Source organism: Cyphellophora europaea (assembly GCF_000365145.1).
Source record: "Cyphellophora europaea CBS 101466 unplaced genomic scaffold supercont1.17, whole genome shotgun sequence".
In the NCBI taxonomy this organism is placed as follows: domain Eukaryota; kingdom Fungi; phylum Ascomycota; class Eurotiomycetes; order Chaetothyriales; family Cyphellophoraceae; genus Cyphellophora; species Cyphellophora europaea.
The window spans coordinates 134,079-151,924 of NW_008481805.1; the positions used below are offsets into that span (position 1 = coordinate 134,079).

At 52.1% G+C, this 17,846-nt stretch overlaps 9 protein-coding genes across 9 annotated transcripts; 4 read left to right on the forward strand and 5 right to left on the reverse strand.

Moving 5' to 3' along the window:
• Window positions 1–445: 445 nt before the first annotated feature.
• HMPREF1541_11142 (uncharacterized protein) lies at window positions 446–1,159 on the forward strand (the record flags this gene model as incomplete). Its single annotated transcript, XM_008715811.1, has 2 exons — window positions 446–705; window positions 754–1,159. The coding sequence occupies 2 exons, from the start codon at window positions 446–448 to the stop codon at window positions 1,157–1,159; spliced, it is 666 nt and encodes a 221-aa protein (XP_008714033.1).
• Window positions 1,160–1,278: 119 nt separating this feature from the next.
• Window positions 1,279–2,190, reverse strand: HMPREF1541_11143 (uncharacterized protein; the record flags this gene model as incomplete). The annotated part of the gene is made up of 1 exon (XM_008715812.1): window positions 1,279–2,190. One exon carries the CDS (start codon window positions 2,188–2,190, stop codon window positions 1,279–1,281), a length of 912 nt encoding a protein of 303 aa, XP_008714034.1.
• A 1,072-nt stretch (window positions 2,191–3,262) lies between these two features.
• On the forward strand, window positions 3,263–5,016 carry HMPREF1541_11144 (uncharacterized protein; the record flags this gene model as incomplete). The annotated part of the gene is made up of 2 exons (XM_008715813.1): window positions 3,263–3,601; window positions 3,646–5,016. 2 exons carry the CDS (start codon window positions 3,263–3,265, stop codon window positions 5,014–5,016), a joined length of 1,710 nt encoding a protein of 569 aa, XP_008714035.1.
• A 315-nt stretch (window positions 5,017–5,331) lies between these two features.
• On the reverse strand, window positions 5,332–7,102 carry HMPREF1541_11145 (uncharacterized protein; the record flags this gene model as incomplete). Its single annotated transcript, XM_008715814.1, has 4 exons — window positions 5,332–6,122; window positions 6,170–6,536; window positions 6,581–6,962; window positions 7,008–7,102. 4 exons carry the CDS (start codon window positions 7,100–7,102, stop codon window positions 5,332–5,334), a joined length of 1,635 nt encoding a protein of 544 aa, XP_008714036.1.
• Window positions 7,103–8,363: 1,261 nt separating this feature from the next.
• Window positions 8,364–9,587, reverse strand: HMPREF1541_11146 (uncharacterized protein; the record flags this gene model as incomplete). Its single annotated transcript, XM_008715815.1, has 1 exon — window positions 8,364–9,587. The coding sequence occupies one exon, from the start codon at window positions 9,585–9,587 to the stop codon at window positions 8,364–8,366; it is 1,224 nt and encodes a 407-aa protein (XP_008714037.1).
• An 835-nt stretch (window positions 9,588–10,422) lies between these two features.
• HMPREF1541_11147 (uncharacterized protein) lies at window positions 10,423–11,354 on the reverse strand (the record flags this gene model as incomplete). The annotated part of the gene is made up of 2 exons (XM_008715816.1): window positions 10,423–11,156; window positions 11,198–11,354. The coding sequence occupies 2 exons, from the start codon at window positions 11,352–11,354 to the stop codon at window positions 10,423–10,425; spliced, it is 891 nt and encodes a 296-aa protein (XP_008714038.1).
• A 668-nt stretch (window positions 11,355–12,022) lies between these two features.
• On the forward strand, window positions 12,023–12,208 carry HMPREF1541_11148 (uncharacterized protein; the record flags this gene model as incomplete). The annotated part of the gene is made up of 1 exon (XM_008715817.1): window positions 12,023–12,208. A coding segment is annotated over one exon (186 nt), but the record flags the coding sequence as incomplete, so codon positions are not given.
• Window positions 12,209–12,904: 696 nt separating this feature from the next.
• HMPREF1541_11149 (uncharacterized protein) lies at window positions 12,905–13,339 on the forward strand (the record flags this gene model as incomplete). The annotated part of the gene is made up of 1 exon (XM_008715818.1): window positions 12,905–13,339. The coding sequence occupies one exon, from the start codon at window positions 12,905–12,907 to the stop codon at window positions 13,337–13,339; it is 435 nt and encodes a 144-aa protein (XP_008714040.1).
• Window positions 13,340–14,276: 937 nt separating this feature from the next.
• HMPREF1541_11150 (uncharacterized protein) lies at window positions 14,277–14,897 on the reverse strand (the record flags this gene model as incomplete). Its single annotated transcript, XM_008715819.1, has 1 exon — window positions 14,277–14,897. The coding sequence occupies one exon, from the start codon at window positions 14,895–14,897 to the stop codon at window positions 14,277–14,279; it is 621 nt and encodes a 206-aa protein (XP_008714041.1).
• Between the last annotated feature and the right edge of the window lie 2,949 nt (window positions 14,898–17,846).

Sequence of the window (17,846 nt, forward strand, 5' to 3'; positions counted from 1 at the left end):
TTGATTGCCGCGTTTCGATGGGCTTGGTATCTCCGCAAGACAAGGCTTCGTTTCACTAATCTTGGCGGTCCGACCCAATGATCTGGAGGCCCACCCAAATCCCAAACACCGTTGATCTCCTGTCGCCAATCAGGTGACTTAATGCTCTTCGATAGGATCATCACTGCGCCCAAGACCATGAACTCAACCGGCAGGGCTTCTACGACCACCCCATTTTGTGGTATGATCGACAGTTTTCCTCAATTCAGCCTGCTTTGTTCCTGGTGCCTCACCAGGGAATACCTGGGGACAGCTCTACACAGGAGCGAACGACCAGTGATGTTGTGTGACATGACCACGCTTTTAGCCGGGTTGGTCGATGACGAGGGTATTAGCAGCGAAGTATAAGTATGCCCTTTGTGTCCACGAAACGACAACTGCTTCATCATCACGCTTTTGCTTCAATATGCACTTCACAGCAGCCCTCTCTGCTGCCTTATTGGCCATCAGCGGCGCAATAGCCAGCCCTGTTGCCGAGTTAGCTGTCCGGCAGGGAGGCACACCTAGCTCCACCGGTACCCATAATGGCTTCTACTACTCATTCTGGACCGACGGTCAAGCTGCGGTGACCTACACCAACGGCGATGGCGGTTCGTACAGCGTCGAATGGTCTGGAAACCAGGGCAACTGGGTTGGTGGAAAGGGTTGGAGCACTGGAGGCCCTCGGTAAGCTCACCACGCGTTGACGCTATGCGCTCCTGCTGATCTTTATAGCAATATCGAATACTCTGGCGAATACAACCCAAATGGCAACAGCTACCTCGCCATCTACGGCTGGACTCGCAGCCCTCTGATTGAGTACTACATCGTTGAGTCCTTTGGCACCTATGACCCATCCAGCGGCGGCGAGTTCAAGGGTACTGTGGAGTCTGACGGTGGCACCTACAACATTTACACCAGTACTCGCGTCAATGCTCCATCTATCGATGGAACTCAGACATTCACCCAGTACTGGTCTGTGCGCACTCAGCACCGCGTGGGTGGAACCGTCACTAGTAGCAACCACTTTGATGCCTGGGCCTCGCATGGTATGCCTATGGGTAACCACGACTACATGATTGTCGCGACCGAGGGTTACCAGAGCAGCGGTTCTGCGAGTATCACTGTTGCCGGACCATGAGCGTTGTCTAGCCCCGTCGCATCTTGCATTATCCAATCCTGTCGTGGACGGCTTACTTGAGAGGGACAAGTCTTCCGCGGCGACAACAAGAATGAATAAATGATACCATGACGACAGTGCTATTTACCTTCAACCATGTTCTTGACTTCCTGTACAACCGCTCCCGGTGCTTCTACTGGCAGAAGATGCCCAGACCCCTCCACCATCTGCACTTCCACATCGAAGCCTTGCATCCGGAGTATCTCCAGTGTTTCGGTCTTCACCCGCTCCACTGGCTCCACGAGATCGTTACTGCCCACGAGGATACGTACCTTGGGTTTAGTTCTCAGGGCAGCTAAAGTGTCCAAGCAGGACCACTGCATTCCACGCTCGATCCAACCTCTTTTCGCACCTGGGCTCATATTGAAACAGTTTTCCGCCAGTGTCCTGTACTGCTCGGCATTAAGCTTACCAGTGGTAAGGACGTTGCGCAGCACCCATTCCGCACTCTCACGACTCTGATATGCCGTTAGTTGTTGCTCTCGCATGTCAGATGACAGCTCGAAAGGTCCTGGTGGCGCAGGAGCAAGGAATACGATGCCCTCTATACCAAAGCGAGCATTTGATATCTCGAGTTTCCGCAAGAGCTGCACGGTAACTTTTGCTGACATGCTGTGTGCGCAGATGACAAGTCTCTTGGACGGAATGAGCTCTTGAATTTGATCAGCCTGCATTAGCTTCACTACATCGTTCGCCAAGGCAGGTACGCTGTGCTGATCAGGGCTGTCTGGGTCGGGCGGCGCGGAGCCTCCTGTGCCACGGTATGATACCGCAAGCGAGATACTGCTCGGCAATTCCGAGGCCATAGTGGCCAGTACAGGCCGGTACGTTGATGCTGAACCGCCCCAGAAAGGAAGCATGAGTATTGTTGGCATTTCAGTGGAAGTACCTGGCGGCTTTTGGTACAGGAGTTCAAGATGTGTAGGGCCTGCGGCGCTTTCGCTGGCGGTCGGCTCCAGACGTACACGCATCGACTTGACTTCTGCATCCATCTTTGCTGGTCTCCGGTGTCTTGACTGCAGCAATGTGAACTCTTTTTGAAACCCCCTTCAATAAACACTGCAGCGCTTATGTGGCACGTTGGCCGGCAGCACTACCATCCGACCCTGACCAATAGAGCTCTGTTACCAGAACTGGAATATTGCCGAATCTGGACATACGCGGAAGTGTTCCGACAGACCGTGGCCCTTGAGGACTGATATGGCAAGATTAAACACAATAACTGCGTTGCAGACCCAGTGTCCCAAGCGGACCTGTGATGTGCACTTCAGACAGATAGCAAACGTGCTTCATGCTCAGTCTGCCGAGGGCTCGCATGCTCTCGCAGAACCTATTCCTCACTCATGCGAATTCGGGCTTCGGTGACAGAAGGACTCAGCATCGACCAAGGCAAAGGGTGCCTGTAGAGCATAAGGTACAAGCCATAGGCTCCCAGTTATTCGTATATAATGGCCTATACGGACTACTTTTCGCTTTACTATTATGGAAGTCGAACCAGAAAACAATGGCCAACCTTGACTCCGCCGAAGAGTGAAACATGATTGCGAACGATGTGGCACGTGTACGAACCGGAGCACACAGCGTTCCGTGCGCTTCTGCGCACCAAGGAGTGAGCGGCTGCTGCTCAGTCAGCTGGAGCCAGCAATTAGGATGGAATCATCAAACAATGCCGAGATCGACTCGGCTGGAAATATCTGATCGAGCCGAGCGGAGTTCGGAAGCCAGGTACAGCCCACCGGCGCCAATCATGAGACGAAGCTTGATAAGCTTGATTCCACATCGTCATCGACTTTTTTGCCTCTTTCCACACTCGTATCGTTCTTTCGCCGAACCCCCACCACCGTTGCGACCCGTTCGACACGATCACTTGTTGTATCCTACAGAGTCGTCGCTGTCACCGGCAGCAAATATCGATGGCTTGGCACAGGTCGCGCCGAATTTTTGACATGACGTTCTTCAAACTTAGCCGGCTGCCCCGATGGCCGAACTACCTCTATTTGTATCGACGTCGTACTTGTTTTTGCGCTCAACTCTGCGAGCATTCTCAGCCAACTCTTAGCCATCATGTCAGGCTTCTTCATTGATACCACTGCCGGCCAGATCGTTCGCCTTGTCAGCGGCAGCAGGTTTCTGAAGTATGCTGAAGAGCGTGATCCTTCGCTCATCGAGAAATATATCAACCCTGAGAAGTCGGGCAATCTAGCACGGACTGGCACTACGCGCAGTGACCGGGCACCTTCGACCGAGAAAGACGTCAATCCTGAAAGCGACTCTCCCAGCAGTTCGAGTTCAACTCTCCACGACCCCAACGCGCTGGTCAATGTTCCTAGCGGGCGACCAGTAGATCCAGAACGGGGCCGAGACGGTCATGTAGTTGACTGGTATGGACCTGATGACCTAGACGTAAGAGAGCTCTGCCATGATCTGGTTGTCGCTAACGCCAACAGAATCCCATGAACTGGTCTCGACCAAGAAAGTTCTACGCAACCTTCTGCATTTGCTTCCTTACCTTCTCCGTCTACATCGGTTCAGCAATATATTCAGCCGGCATCATGGATGTTGTGCGCGTTTTCGGTGTCAGTCAAGTTGCAGCGACACTTGGACTGACACTGTTTGTGCTCGGTTACGCGACAGGCCCTATGCTTTGGTCGCCGATGTCAGAAATTCCACAAATTGGTCGCAATCCTATCTACATGACTACACTAGCACTATTCGTTGTACTGCAAGTGCCAACGGCATTGGCGACAAATTTTGGCATGTTGCTCGCCTTTCGATTCATCACTGGCTTTATCGGAAGTCCATCACTGGCCACGGGCGGTGCCTCCATCGCTGACATGTACTCGCCTGCTAAGCGCACCTACGGTATTGCAGTTTGGGGCATTGGAGCTGTCCTTGGTCCTACTATGGGTCCGCTAGTTGGTGGCTTTGCCGCAGAGGCAAAAGGCTGGACTTGGACCATTTGGGAGTTGATGTGGCTGTCCGGGTTCTGTCTCGTTCTTCTATTTTTCACCATGCCAGAGACATCCAGCGCCAACATCCTCTATCGTCGCACTCGCCGACTCCGCAAACTTACCGGTAACGACAAACTCATCTGCGAGCCCGAACTTGTCGGTGAGACAATGACAAGGGGCGAAATTATCAAGATGGTCCTTGTACGACCATTCACACTAGGGTTCTTGGAACCAATCTGTTTCGCACTCAACATGTACATTGCCCTCATCTACGGGCTGCTTTACATCTGGTTCGAGTCTTTCCCCATTGTCTTTGTCGAGATCTACGGCTTCTCGCTTGGAACCGAAGGTCTTGCATTCCTCGGCATCCTGGTCGGTGTTTTTGTGGTGCTGCCGCCATTTCTATGGTACTTCCACAAATACACAGAGCCCAAGTTCGACGAAAACGGTGAGCTGCAGCCCGAGTGGCGCCTACCGCCTGCCTTTGTTGGAGCTTTCGCAATTCCGATTTGTCTCTTCTGGTTCGGGTGGTCCGCGCGCGAGACGGTTCACTGGATCGTGCCCATCATCGGCACAGCGTGGTTCTCCATAGGCGCCTTCTTACTCTTCAATTCGGTGTTGAACTATCTCGGTGATGCTTATCCGGCCTATGCTGCCAGTGTTCTGGCTGGCAACGACCTCGTCCGATCTTCTTTCGGTGCTGGATTCCCGCTGTTCGCAACAGCCATGTACAACAAACTTGGTGTTGATTGGGCCAGCTCTCTTCTTGGCTTCCTCTCAATTGCTTTCATCCCGATCCCATTCCTCTTATTCAAATACGGCTCAGCGTTGCGCAAACGGAGTAAGAATGCTCGTCAGGACTTTTAGACTCGATCAATACTTGGACCTCTGCAAACGAAAGTAGAATGTTCAACGGGGAGTTCTAGAAGCAAGGCCATGTGGCTGCACTACTGTGGTTAATGGATTTAGGAGTTACATACACTTATATTTAATGTATAGAATTAGAGCCAGACTGGGGTTGCGTACTCGTAACCGTTGACGTTCTGATGTTCTCCTCACTTCATCCCTACCCTCCAGCATTGTGGAGTTCAAATGATCGTGTCCTTCATCGTCTCTTCTCCCATACTGTGCGGTATTCACACTCGCGATAGCAAGTCCATCGCTGCTTTGCCCATGAGCTTCCTACACAACACTCGATCCACCCAAACCTTTCTTCTCCGTTTCTGCTGCCGCATCAACTGGTGCAGCTCCCACCTCCCTGTGGCTTACCACGCTAACTCTCTTCTGAGGATCCACATGTCCGGCCTCCATCTCTCTTACGCTCTGGAACTGTACTTTGGTGTTCCAAGCCTTCTCGCCTGCCAAGAACATGCTTTCGACTTCTTCGAGGGTCTTGCCGCTCGTCTCTGGAAAGCAGAAAAAGGCGTGCACGGTCATGGCGAAATTGAACACCCCAAACAGGATGTATGTCTTCCACTTGATGTTCTCGAAGCTTGGAGGCACGAAGTAAGAAAGTGAAAAGTTGAAGATCCAGTTGCTGGCCGTTGTGACAGCGACAGCTTTGCCCCGTAGTCGCAGTGGAAACAGTTCTGGAGGGTAGATCCAGGATACTGGTCCCCAAGTCGGGGCATAGGAGGCAACAAAGAGGTACGTGCAGGCAATGACGGCGCGAGCTGCGGCTTTGTTCGTACTCAAGTCCCACGATTCTTCGGGCACGTTGTTGACGCCACCTGGTGGTGCTGGTCGGCCGTAGGAGGCCATAAGACCTGCGTTAGCAAACATCCAGGTCATCATCAACGTAGATCCGATAAGCAGGGGCAGCCGGCGGCCCCAACGGTCAATAAAGATGAGGGCGAAAATGGTCATGAAGACGTTGATGACGTATTGAATGGAGGAAGCGATGAGGTTGGCGTTGCCAGACAGGCCTGCCATACCAAAGACGTACGTTATGTACAGCATCATGACGTTCATACCTAATAAAGTCAGCAAGCACTATGCTGTGAACATCATTTAGACGTACCCGTGAGCTGAGACCAGATCTGAGTGAACATGCCGATATGTGTGCGATTGATCATCTTCGGTTTGAACAGCTCAAGGTAAGATGCATTTGAGTTCTGACGCTCGAACTCGCACATGTCTTTGATGTCCTGAAGCTCGGCTTGGACAAAGGGAGCATTTCGATCGCCCTTGGCGTGCACACGAGCCAGGACATCATGTGCTTCCTCCCACCGATCTTGCTTGGCCAGCCAACGAGGGCTCTCCGGAAGGCAGAACAGTGCAAAGAAGAGGCCAATAGCGGGAAGCATCTGCAGTGCCCATGGGACGCGCCAGGCGGCGTTGCCATCCAGATAGCTGCAGCCGTAGGAGATGTAGAACATGATCATAATCTGAGGGTGTCAGCGTTGTCATGAGGATGGGTAGAGAAACATACACCCCAAGTGATGGCCCACTGCTGCGCACCGACCACTCGACCACGTTTGCTGGGTTGAGCGAGTTCGGAGACGTAAACAGGCACTTGAGCGCTGCAGATACCAACTGCGAAGCCATTGATGAATCTGCCGGCGACGAGTTGACCGATGCTATAGGTCGCACAGACTATGATGCTGCCAATGCACCAGATCACAGCGCCAGATTGGATGGCACGTTTCCGGCCAAGCCAATCCGTCAAGATACCGGAAGCGAGGGCACCGACGAATGAGCCACCAGGCATTGCAGCTGAGATGCCACCCTGAGTCGATGAAGAGGGACCAGCACACTTGCCATCCACAACACCACCCTCGTTGAAGAAGCATTTGTACTGCTGAGTACCGAGGCTACAAAGGTGAGTACAATCCATAATGTTCAGCGGCAGAACTTACATTGCACTCATAGAAGCAATATCGAAACCGAAAAGTGCGCCTCCGATCACGGCAATTGCCGTGATGAAGTAGATGTTGCTGATCAAGAGCCCCATCTTGACGCTTCAGGCGTGACTCTGGACATGAGGAAGAGTGACAGAAAATTGAGGGGGGCGCAGAGGTATTTCTGCTTGGAGCGTGGTCAGTCGGCCGTGTTCATTCGGTAGGCTTTCGTCTGCAGACAGGCTCCGGAGATGCATCAGGGGCCGCTGTGGGGTTCCAAGGGGATTTTCGATGTGACAGTAAAAATCATGCCTGGAGAATGTGGAATTCGTATTGGTTAGACGTTTGCACAGAATGTCGCCGCGTCGTTGCATGTAGTTCCAAAACAGGCCACGGACGCGACGATCTCGGATATGACGGCGAGAAGGGGACATCCTACAGTACATTAACAGGCGCGTTCAGCACCACTATATCATGAACCTTGGACTTTCTGGGCGTCGAATGTTGGCATTGGCGAAGCGAGTGCGTGTATTGCCATACAAAATGCTGAAGTTGCTGCGGTGTGGGAGCGCCAGGTCAAGGCACAGAGGCAAGGCTCAACGTGACAGCCTTTTGCTTCTGGAGCCGGAGGCCACGTTGGGCACCTCGTGGGCCCCCGCATGTGGCTCCTCATTTACGTTGCAACCCCATTCTCTCGAGAGCAACAGTGGATCCAGGATTTGCCGGACTGTACTAGCAGGCCTCGATTGGAACTTTCATTGACTCACAACGTTCACATAACGGCGTGAATCGCCGCGTGATCTCGCCATGCCTGCCATTCAGCGGTCCCGTTGCAACTCTCAAAGTTCTTCGTGCTAATCTCGAAGAAAAGATTGACTGTTGATCTTTATATTTTCAAGCATTGCTAAGCTTTTCGGCCCCGAGGCTTGCCATGTTCGACTCAGGCTTCCATGCGTAACAAGTGTCCTTACTTAATGTGACCCAGCAGTGCGACCGCACGGAGCGCGGAGTATGTCTGTATTCTGTCAAGCGTGCTGTAGCTATAAGGTCGTATAGTAGTCAAAATTGCGCTAAAGGCTACTCGAGACTACCCCCAACTGTGGATAAGGTGAGACTTTGGCACTTGGGTTGGCCAAAAGTGTGTTCTTGGGTGTATACGGCGGACGAGAACCAAACGCGTGCGTTTATCGTAGTGACTCGAGCCCAGCAAGTAAACTGTAGCTCTGGTGCCGGTGAGTAGTACTAGTTTCATTCTCTAGGGTCTAGTGCCTCAGGCGTCTATGAATTATTTATCTTAGTGAAGGCTCGTCAACGTAGCATCTGTGAGTTGGCAGTGTTCTGCGTCTTGTGGGTTCTGGAGCACATCCTCTGCCGTCATCTGGGAGCCCCGTAAGCGCTTTCGAAGAAGCGCACGAATGACTTCGCTGCATCGTCCCCGAACAACATTTCTCCATTGCTTGCTGTCTCCTCGGCCTTCTCCTTAGCTCGAGCAACCATGTCGTTCTCAAAGCGTTCCAGCTGTGGCCTTAGGGCGACTTGAAATGAGTCAGAGGTATCAGCGCGTTTGAAAGCATCAATGATGACCCGTGACAATTCCAATGAGTCCCACATTGCAAGATTGACACCTTCGCCCGCCCACGGACACATCAGGTGAGCGGCATCTCCGACGAGCGTGACTCCAGACCGGTTGGTCCACCTATGGTCAACGGGTAGTGAGTACATTGGCTTGATATCGACTGTTCCTCCTGGATTGTCGGTAGCCTCCTCAGCGCAGGCTGTGGAGACGAGACCTTTTATTTTGGGGCCCCATTTTCCTAGCAGGCAATCATCATCCAGAAGTTTTTCTTTAGCGTATCGAACATCCTGTCCCTCGAGCCCGGATGTGGAGAGGAAATCGTGAGGAGTGCTCAAAAAGCAATAGATCCTTGCAGAGTCTTGCGGTCCACGTTGCGACATAACCCCATGGTTCATGCCTAAGGCCGAGAAGCTCCCAGGTCCCACGAGTTTGGCAACCTGCGGATACTTTGTAGTGACATTGCGGATCGTGAGAGTTATATTGTGAACGCCGGCGTACGAAGGTCGAACGTCGGTAACGAGACTGCGAATACGTGACCAAGCCCCGTCGGCGCCGACCACTAAGTCAAAGGAGTGTCTGCCGCCGTCACCAAAGTCAAGCTCTGTACGGCCACCTGAGACGCTCGCACCGCGGACTTTGTAGCCCCATCGAAGGCTCTCGGATGGGAGGTTCGAAATCAAGAGCTTGGTGAGTGCGTGGCGTGAGATCTCAGGGCGCTCGCTGAGCTCTCCCTCGTCCGCATAGATGATATTGCCTTGCATGTCAGACACTCGCTGCGCCTCTGAGCATTCGCCGGTGAGCTCCAGGAACTCATCATAGAGCCCGCACTCTCGTAAGGCAGCTTGACCGGATTCATCATGCAGATCAAGAACTCCACAGGGCTTGTCAAGCTCTTCTTGAGTAGGCCTTTGGCGAAGTTCGAAGATGGTGAATGGAACGCTGCGCTTGTAAAGCAGAAGGCCAAGGGTTAGTCCGGCAGGACCGCCCCCAACAATAGCGATCATGGGCTGTGATGGGAACATATGGTTTTGTTGATTCCCAATATTTCAAGCGTTGTTCTCGAGTGTATTTATGTTCGGCAGGCTGAGGGTTTCGGGGAACAGAACAGTCCGAGACGGGCCCGCCAGACCACGTTGTGGTGCGCGGGTTCGGGCGCCGATTTGACCACTTAAAAAGCCACCAAAGGCTGAAAGTAGGGGCTAGTAGCATAAGCTCATCGCTCCCGGAGCCAAGCACACCGGCTAGGCATTAGGCTCACATTAGGGCTTCGATGGCTTGCTAATCCCTGCGCTGTTGGTTATTCACGCCTGCTGAGTGATGGAGCTTCCAAATGCCTTCACGACGACGCCTTGCTAGCATGCTAGATGACAAGCATCTGATCTGACAACGAGAATGAAAAGAGATCGCTCTTGGAGATGGGTTCAGGCTTGAGGCAGCGGACCATGCGGGTTCTCAGTTCGCATACTCCTCAATCGAGTTCTCCTCTCGAGCTTGGGTCACGACACTTGCCAAGGATCATCGCAGATTGGGTGGTCGCAGTTGAGACCCCCGAGACGATATCATGGAAAACCAGGTCCACCAGAATGACGACGAAGACCATAGCGGCTTGAGCATCCAGAGTCAGTTCAGCACAACATCAGCTAGCCCTGAGTGGACCCCTACCATCATTTCCTAGCTTACGCAGTGTTGTGGGCAACAACCGCAGAGCTCATTCCTTCTGCGGTTCGCCGGTCCCACACGCGCGTCTGCTATGTCCCAGTAGGCCGACCGTCGGGCCGTACCCCGCGCATAGTCAAGCCAGGCGTGACTCCTTGATGGGTCGGCTGTGCTGAGACCGCAATTCGTGCAATGGAGGCCTTAGCCTTTGCCAATCTTCCATTTGACTTGGCCACTCAAGCTGACGCCCAGCATTTGTCGTGGCATAAGCTCGATCAACCAAATGATAATACCATGTCGGAGAAGTCCTGCCGTACTCGCAGCGCCACAACCGACCCGATCCAGCCCAGCCATTGCCATGGCCCGAGGTGTGCTTGTCACGAAGGAGGGCGCGTCGTGACTGGATTTCGTGGCCACCGAGAACACCCTGAGATGCATAATCTCAATGTCATGGCCTTCTACAATCATCTCTGTCCGGAGAGCTTCGCTGAACGATCGAACGAATCCTTTTGTCCCACAGTAGGGCTCAAGATAGGCGCTCGGCCATGAATCAACCACGGACCCAACATTGATGATCAGACCTGGCCGGGAGAGTCCTGGCAGTAGCTGTCGAGTCAAGACCGCCCCAAAGGTCGCATTGATTGTCACCACATCGGCAACCTCTTCAGCAGTTCGATCTAGAAATCGGAGCCACAGTTGATCGCTGGTGCCTGCTCCAATATTGTTGACGAGAACGGCCAACTTCGGAAGTTTCAGCTTCAAAATCTGCTTTGTTGTTGCCAGCCTTGCATCGAGAAGGAGCGTTTGGAAATGGCGTGAGGGATACTGCTGTTCGAGCTGAGCTTTGATCCATTTCAATTTTTCCGAATTACCGCCATGAATCACAACATTGAAACCCCGTTGGGCTAGTTCCTGCACAAAAGCTAAGCCAATACCTAAAGTGGTCAGCGTCGTGCTAGAGCGGCGAAGTGCTTACCATCCGACGCTCCTGTCACCAGCGCCCAAGCCTCTCCGTTTCCAAGGTAGCGCTTCAAGGTCGATGGTCTCGCATATGGTCGTAGAAAGCATACGAAGCGAAGTGTGAGAACAAGCAGCGTTGCTGCACCAAAAGAAGATAAGAGAGACGCTGCCATTGCGAGAGCTTGACAAGTGGAAAGCTCATGCGCACAAGAAGCTCGGAGATCTTTGAGGAGCGTAAGTATCCCGCCAAGTCGACCTCGGTACTGACAAAGTTAGAAGTCTTGCAAGAGCTACAGCGAGAACACCGGCTCCTGGCCCTGAAATGATCTTGCCTGTCTCATGGTCTAGGCAGCAGAGGCCCGCCAATCCCGCTCCGCAATGCCAAGGTATTCACCGCATGGAGGAGATCGCCCCGTCTAACTTGGGGAAAGCCGTCAATGTCGTGGTCAAGCCTTTACCACTAGGCGCTCATGTAACAGTAGAAACGGCATTGCAACATCGTGCTTTGAATTTATGATCTTGATATAGAATTATTAGTCTCTATTACGTGGCATTGAACCTGCATCTCATAGCTTTTCACCTAGAACAACACTATCGATAACCGCTCACTCATCCATGTCAGAACCGCGAGAGAAGTAATTGCACCTCACGGCTTTCATACGGCCCGTAAGTAAGCTCGCAAATTGGAGGCTGGCGGTATTCCGGGGCAGTCGCGGATGCCAACGTCAACTTCAGTCACTTCGAAACGTTCATACAGAAGCTGGAAGATGCTAAAGTCGATATTTTCTCCAAGGGGGTTCACCTGACTGTTTGAACATGCCGGAGGAGGCGCTGCAGCGCAATGATGCTGTCTCCTGATTTGAGCCCTTTGCCTTGCTGTCGGCACCGTCGCAGGTGGCTGAGCGAATCGGACTTGCAGCCACTGCTTCGGCCACTTATGACGAGCCGTACCGCGTGGCTCGTCGCTTTGCTTCAATGTTTCACCTCAGCAATGGCAGAGCGGCATGGAAAATTTTACCCACTGGAAGCTTAGTCATGTGAGGGAATAGGCTCATCTCTGCATAGCCGACGTGGCGACGTGTCTGGGACGGGAAAATCTAGCGCCGAAATCTGTGCGGGTAAGGCGGAGCCGTTGCGGAGCTTGTCCGCTGGCGGTACTCGAAGCCCGCAATTCGCTCACAGTCTTTTCATATCCCGCTTGTCTCTCCCTCACTCCGTAACTCGCGAGAACAATTCACGATCATGGCTGGAGACAACAAATATGCATGCCAGCTATGCCGGTCTTCAAAGAGGCGTTGCGACAGGCAGCGTCCGCGATGCTCCCGCTGTTCCAGGTGCGCCAGGCTAAGTTGACTTGCCGGTGGTCGACAAAATTGACGAGAAAGCTCCCCGAATACACAGCGAAGCACCTGAGGGCCTCTGCCGTGATCTTGGGGGGCTTTGCCGTCCCTTGTGTCGCACCCTTGTGCTTCACTCTTGCTGACACCCAATCAGGAAAAATCTTGAATGCACATACTCCTCAAAGGCGGCGGCAGGAGTTGCTGAACAGACCGCACTTCTACATTCCCTCCCTAAGCAGCAGCAAAGCAGAACATCAGATGTTGTTACGACGTTCTTCCTAGACTTTGATTTCTTCAAAGGTTCTGGGTTGGACATGCAGCTCGTGCCACATCCTCTCAATCTTGACTCCGACAAGCTTCTGGACGATGGTCCTTCAATTCATATGATTGCGAGTACCTTCTTTGACAGGGTACATCAATGGATGCCATTGTTGTCCCGTCGTCGGTTCTATCAACACCTATCCAATCCTTTCGCTGGAAGGTCCACAGATTTCAATCTAGTCTTACTTGCGATGAAACTGGTCGAGTCTGAATACACATCGGCCAACTCAAGGCTCTATGATGCACTAAGGAATTCTCTAACGGATGTCGCTTCTCGCGGCCACCTCACGCTTTATACCCTTCAGGCAAGCATACTAGTTGCTTGGTTCGAGTATGGGCATGCTATTTACCCATCTGCATACTTCTCCGTTGGCTTCTCTGCCCGTCTCGCAACCGTTCTAGGAGTGGAGAAAAGTATTGATGTCGAGAACGGGCCTTGGGCAGATATCGAAGAGGCACGCAGATGTTGGTGGTCGATCTTGTTACTCGATCGGTAGGGCACCACAAAAGAACACTCCAAGGACGTTCCGTTGACCAGGACGATAGCCTGATTGCCCTAGGCTGCAGCGGGGGAGCTACCGTTACATCCACTCCTGCTCTCTCGAGCATTCTACCCTGTGATGATCAAAACTGGGACGAAGAGGTGAGCGGCTGCAATTTTTAGTACACGTATGCTAACGTTCACAGACTTCGTCCCAGCAGCTTAGGCCAACTTTCCGGCTTGGGGCTGCATCCACGCTACAGCTGGGAAGATTTGGGCGACTTGCTCAATGTACACGTCTCCTAGACCAAACAATCAGCATTCTGACGTCTAATACTACGACAACCGATGGCATACAGGAGCAAGCCACGCAGTTGAGGCGCACTATCATAGCACTATGTCATCTATATAAGTTGGAGGCAACTGAAAGGCGTCTTGAGTACTGTGCTCAGTCCGCCGTATGCTTCAGGTATGGTATCTTCTTCGTGTTCGTGAGTCTGGCTAATCTAGCAGTGCCATTCTCATGCTAAGCAAGCAAGAATACTGCGAAACCACACAAAATTCCCGCAACACGACGTCGAATCCTTGTCCTGAGGCTCATGATGCTGTTACCTCTATTCAGGAGATACTCCCAAGGATAACGGGCATACATGTTGAAAGAGTGTCACCCTTATTGGTCCATGCAATCTATAAATGTGCAGTGGAACAAATTGATTACCGAGAGTTGCCTCCAGCGATAAAACATCCGAACCTCTTTGAAGGGTTGAAAGGGGGCCTCCAGAGTCTGGCTCATCGATGGCAATCGGCGGCCGCCTATCTGGAAATCGTACGCGCCAGTGAAAGGAGTATTCCTCCATAAGCATTTGTGCATGCCTTAACGAAGCCTAGACTAGGTAGACTTTTGGAGTATCAGTTGCAGGCAAAGCCCAGCTATAGCCCCAGCTAAATGTCTATTACAATTTGTTCGATGGCTGCTGACCAATAGATACAAGCCATTCCTTGGTTGTCAGAACTTCCTCGAAAAGTGTCGGCCACACGATCTCCCCCGCTTCTTTGAGCTTGTTGCTGAAACTAGCTGTGGTGTCTTTCAAAAACGTAACCCTGTAGCCCTTCTCCGTTGCATCACGAGCTGTGGCTTCCAGACAGGTATTCGCTACCATGCCTGCCATGACTAGATGCGTTATCTCTCGTTGGCGTAGCTGGTAGTCCAGATCCGTGTTGACGAAAGAGCTGGAGTTCCAGTGTCGGCTAACCACCACGTCACCATTGGTGAGCTCTGGTTCAAGTCCGTCGAAAATCTCGCCTCCCCAACCTGCGAACACATGCTTGTCCTTACCACGGACGTGTACGTCCCTCATATGTCGCCAGCCATCATAGTTGCCCTCCCGAAATTGTTGGTGAAGTCCATAGTATATTGGAACTCCCGCTGCACGAGCGCCGGCCACTGCCTCGTTGATATGGTCGATGGCTGCGGTCGCCGTGAGGCTCTCTTTGAGCAGTGGAAACAGCTTTCCGTCGTCGTGGAGAAAATCATTGAGAGGATCAACAAGAACAAGAGCTTTGCGGTCTGCCATAGTCGTTGGGTTTGAATCAGCTAAACACTGCTTCAAGCAACGGGAGAAACTTTAGACGCTGAGAGCGATGGCGGTGTGATCGGGGTCTGGGGATGAAGTGTTAGGAAAGGTGCAAGAACGGGCAAATGGACCAGCTTTATACGGCTGCTGAAGCCTACGTATTTATCACCAAGCTGATATAGATGCTTTCTCCAGCCATCCTCGTTACGGAGCTATCCAGGCACCGTGGTAGCGGCCTTTGCGGAGAGGAAGCTCCGCAGCTGCGGATTTTGCGGAACAACTGCCGCAAACGCGGCCCTATGCTTCGGCTCTCCGCCACTCCCGCTCCCTATCTACGAGAGACCTTCTCGGCCCTGGTCACGGCCGCGAGCCCCATGGCAACTGCAACAAAAACTTTCTAAACTTCAAGCTTCATCATGATAGTCTGGTACGTCTATTGTTAGCTACAATCGGCCCTCCGCGGGTCAAGTCGGTTCCGTAAGCGAGAGTCCCATGCTCGACGGGTCTTTGCGTCATCCCTTTTGCCAGGGACCTCTAATGTAGAAAATTGTTTGGTTAAACAAAGTCATCAACGGAGCCAAGTTAGTAGTTGGCAAGTTCGCAGCTTTCTCATTAGTTTTTGTATCTATAACTTCGATTAGAACAGCAGATTCAAATGTGTACATTCTTACCGTCCGCCCTATAGACTACCTGTACCCCAATATGCCTGTCATACTACTCGGTTAATGACGGGAAACTATCGCCGATTTTCCAGATGACAGGGACAGTCTTCCTCATTCATGCTATACAACTGTGTGTGCGTCTAACCCGGGGCTACATGCCGTGGCCAACTTCTGCCCAGACCTTCCGGCCACACCCCTGCAGCACCTACATGGCCCTGGCAACAACCAGCAACCGAATCCTCAACTTCGTCGTTGGCTTGTGTACGCGGTCGCACTCACTGGGGTTATTATTTACTTTTGATTCATCAATACCTCCTTTGTCTCTCATCCACTAAGCAGAGCTTCCTGCCGACTGCTTGGCCCGTACTTGAAGAAGATGCTCGGCCTTTCGAAGGCAGAATTGGTGCGGAATTTAACGCCGAGATCATCGAGATCACATAGTTGATGGACAGTACGAGGAAGAGCTCATTTGGCCCCATGGTCTAACCGTCAGTAGTGTTTATCATCTATTAACAGTCGCTATTAGCCCCGCGCTCCGGACCATATTATCCGTCCCCACAACGATTACCGAGTCGATCGCGAGGGGGAGTCTTCTATAATATCGCGCATGACTTCGCGTCGACTACTTGTTCGCCCACTACAGCGATCCATGGGTTGGTCGACGGACACCCAAAATAAGCTGAGAGGAGACTCTGATCACACGGAACGAATCGTGTAAAGGCTTATGACAACGTGCAATGCCGATGCTCTTATCATCTCGAGGATCTAGATGGCAAGAATCGAAGTTCGATCCATGACGTCCTTTAGCAAAGGAGCCGACGGTGGAAGCGTTCATGAATGGCACAATGACACCGTCGCGAGGTTGATGTGCGAGGACGCCCAGGTATAGTAGATTATTGGCTTAACCAGTAATAGTGAAGAGTTTTGGCACATGCAGGAGTTACGCAAGTGAGTCGTCCTCGAGCATTGAAGGATCAGCAATCTGATGAACAGCCACAAGGAATACCAAGGTCTTGGCCATCGAAAGGATTTCGCCCAGAATGGATGAACAGACAATCCCATGATGCGAAATGAGAGTGACAAGAGTTTGCCAAGGGATCGGTTACCTCGACAGCTAGTCTCACTGCCGTATGTGGACAGAGTGAAACTCTAAAATACCTTGATGACGATGGGTACCTGGAAGTCAAAGACCCATGCAATTATGCAGCAATCTAAATGGTCGGATATCTGAGGCTGTGTCCGCTGGCCGTAATAAGAGCCGACCAAACTATCCACGTCCCGATATGGTCCCGCTTGCCTATACATATTGTGCTGGTATATCTAGTCGAACGTTGCGGCTCTACTGGGACTCACTTAGCCAACCATCTCTGCCAATATACCTATCCAAGTCTCACCAGCAACATGCAACTTCCACTCCTAGTGGGCGCCCTGATTGCTCCAGCTTTCGCACAAGATGCTGGACCGACTCCTAGTAGCATTGCCAGCGAAACCAGCGCCGAAGTCGCATCCAGCGCAGCATCCGCCACCTCCGAAAGCATTTCCAGCGTCTCTTCCGCTGTAGAGGCTACCGTATCCTCCCTCGAATCAAGCGTTGAGAGCGCAATTTCTTCCGTCACTGAGAGCATCGCATCGAGTGTTATGTCCGAGAGCGAGACTGCTGTCTCTAACAGCGCCGTCAATAGCATCCAAAGTGAAGCAAGCGAGGTAGCCAGCAGTGTCAGCGAATCCGCTAGTAGTGCTACGGAAGCCGCATCCACGACCAGTGAAGGTCTAGGTGTACCGGTTCGGACAACAGCTCCAATTGTACTTGGTGCGGGACTCCTAGGTCTTGCTGCTATACTGTAAATATAGCCGTACTGCCCTGAAAACACGGCGTTTAAACTCTGTTTCCGCTAAATCCGATCATCAATACATATTTACGAGGGCTTCATGGCTGTTCACTTTGAAACCTCCTATTGACTCGTTTGCACAAAACAAGGAGAACTTCCAGGTTGTCACCAATTTTATTCCAATTGATCTGCGATCTCCTTTTATCGTGTCAACATATCTCATAACAGGCAGTGGTAGGGGAATAGGATATGAATTGGTTCGGCAATTAGCAGCCAAGCCGACTTCGGATGTCGGCACTATTTTTGCAACTCAACAGGCAATAACCCAAGCGGCTGTAAGAGAGGATTACTACAAAAATCTTAGGGTTAGGGTTAGGGTTAGGGTTAGGGTTAGGGTTAGGGTTAGGGTTAGGGTTAGGGTTAGGGTTAGGGTTAGGGTTAGGGTTAGGGTTAGGGTT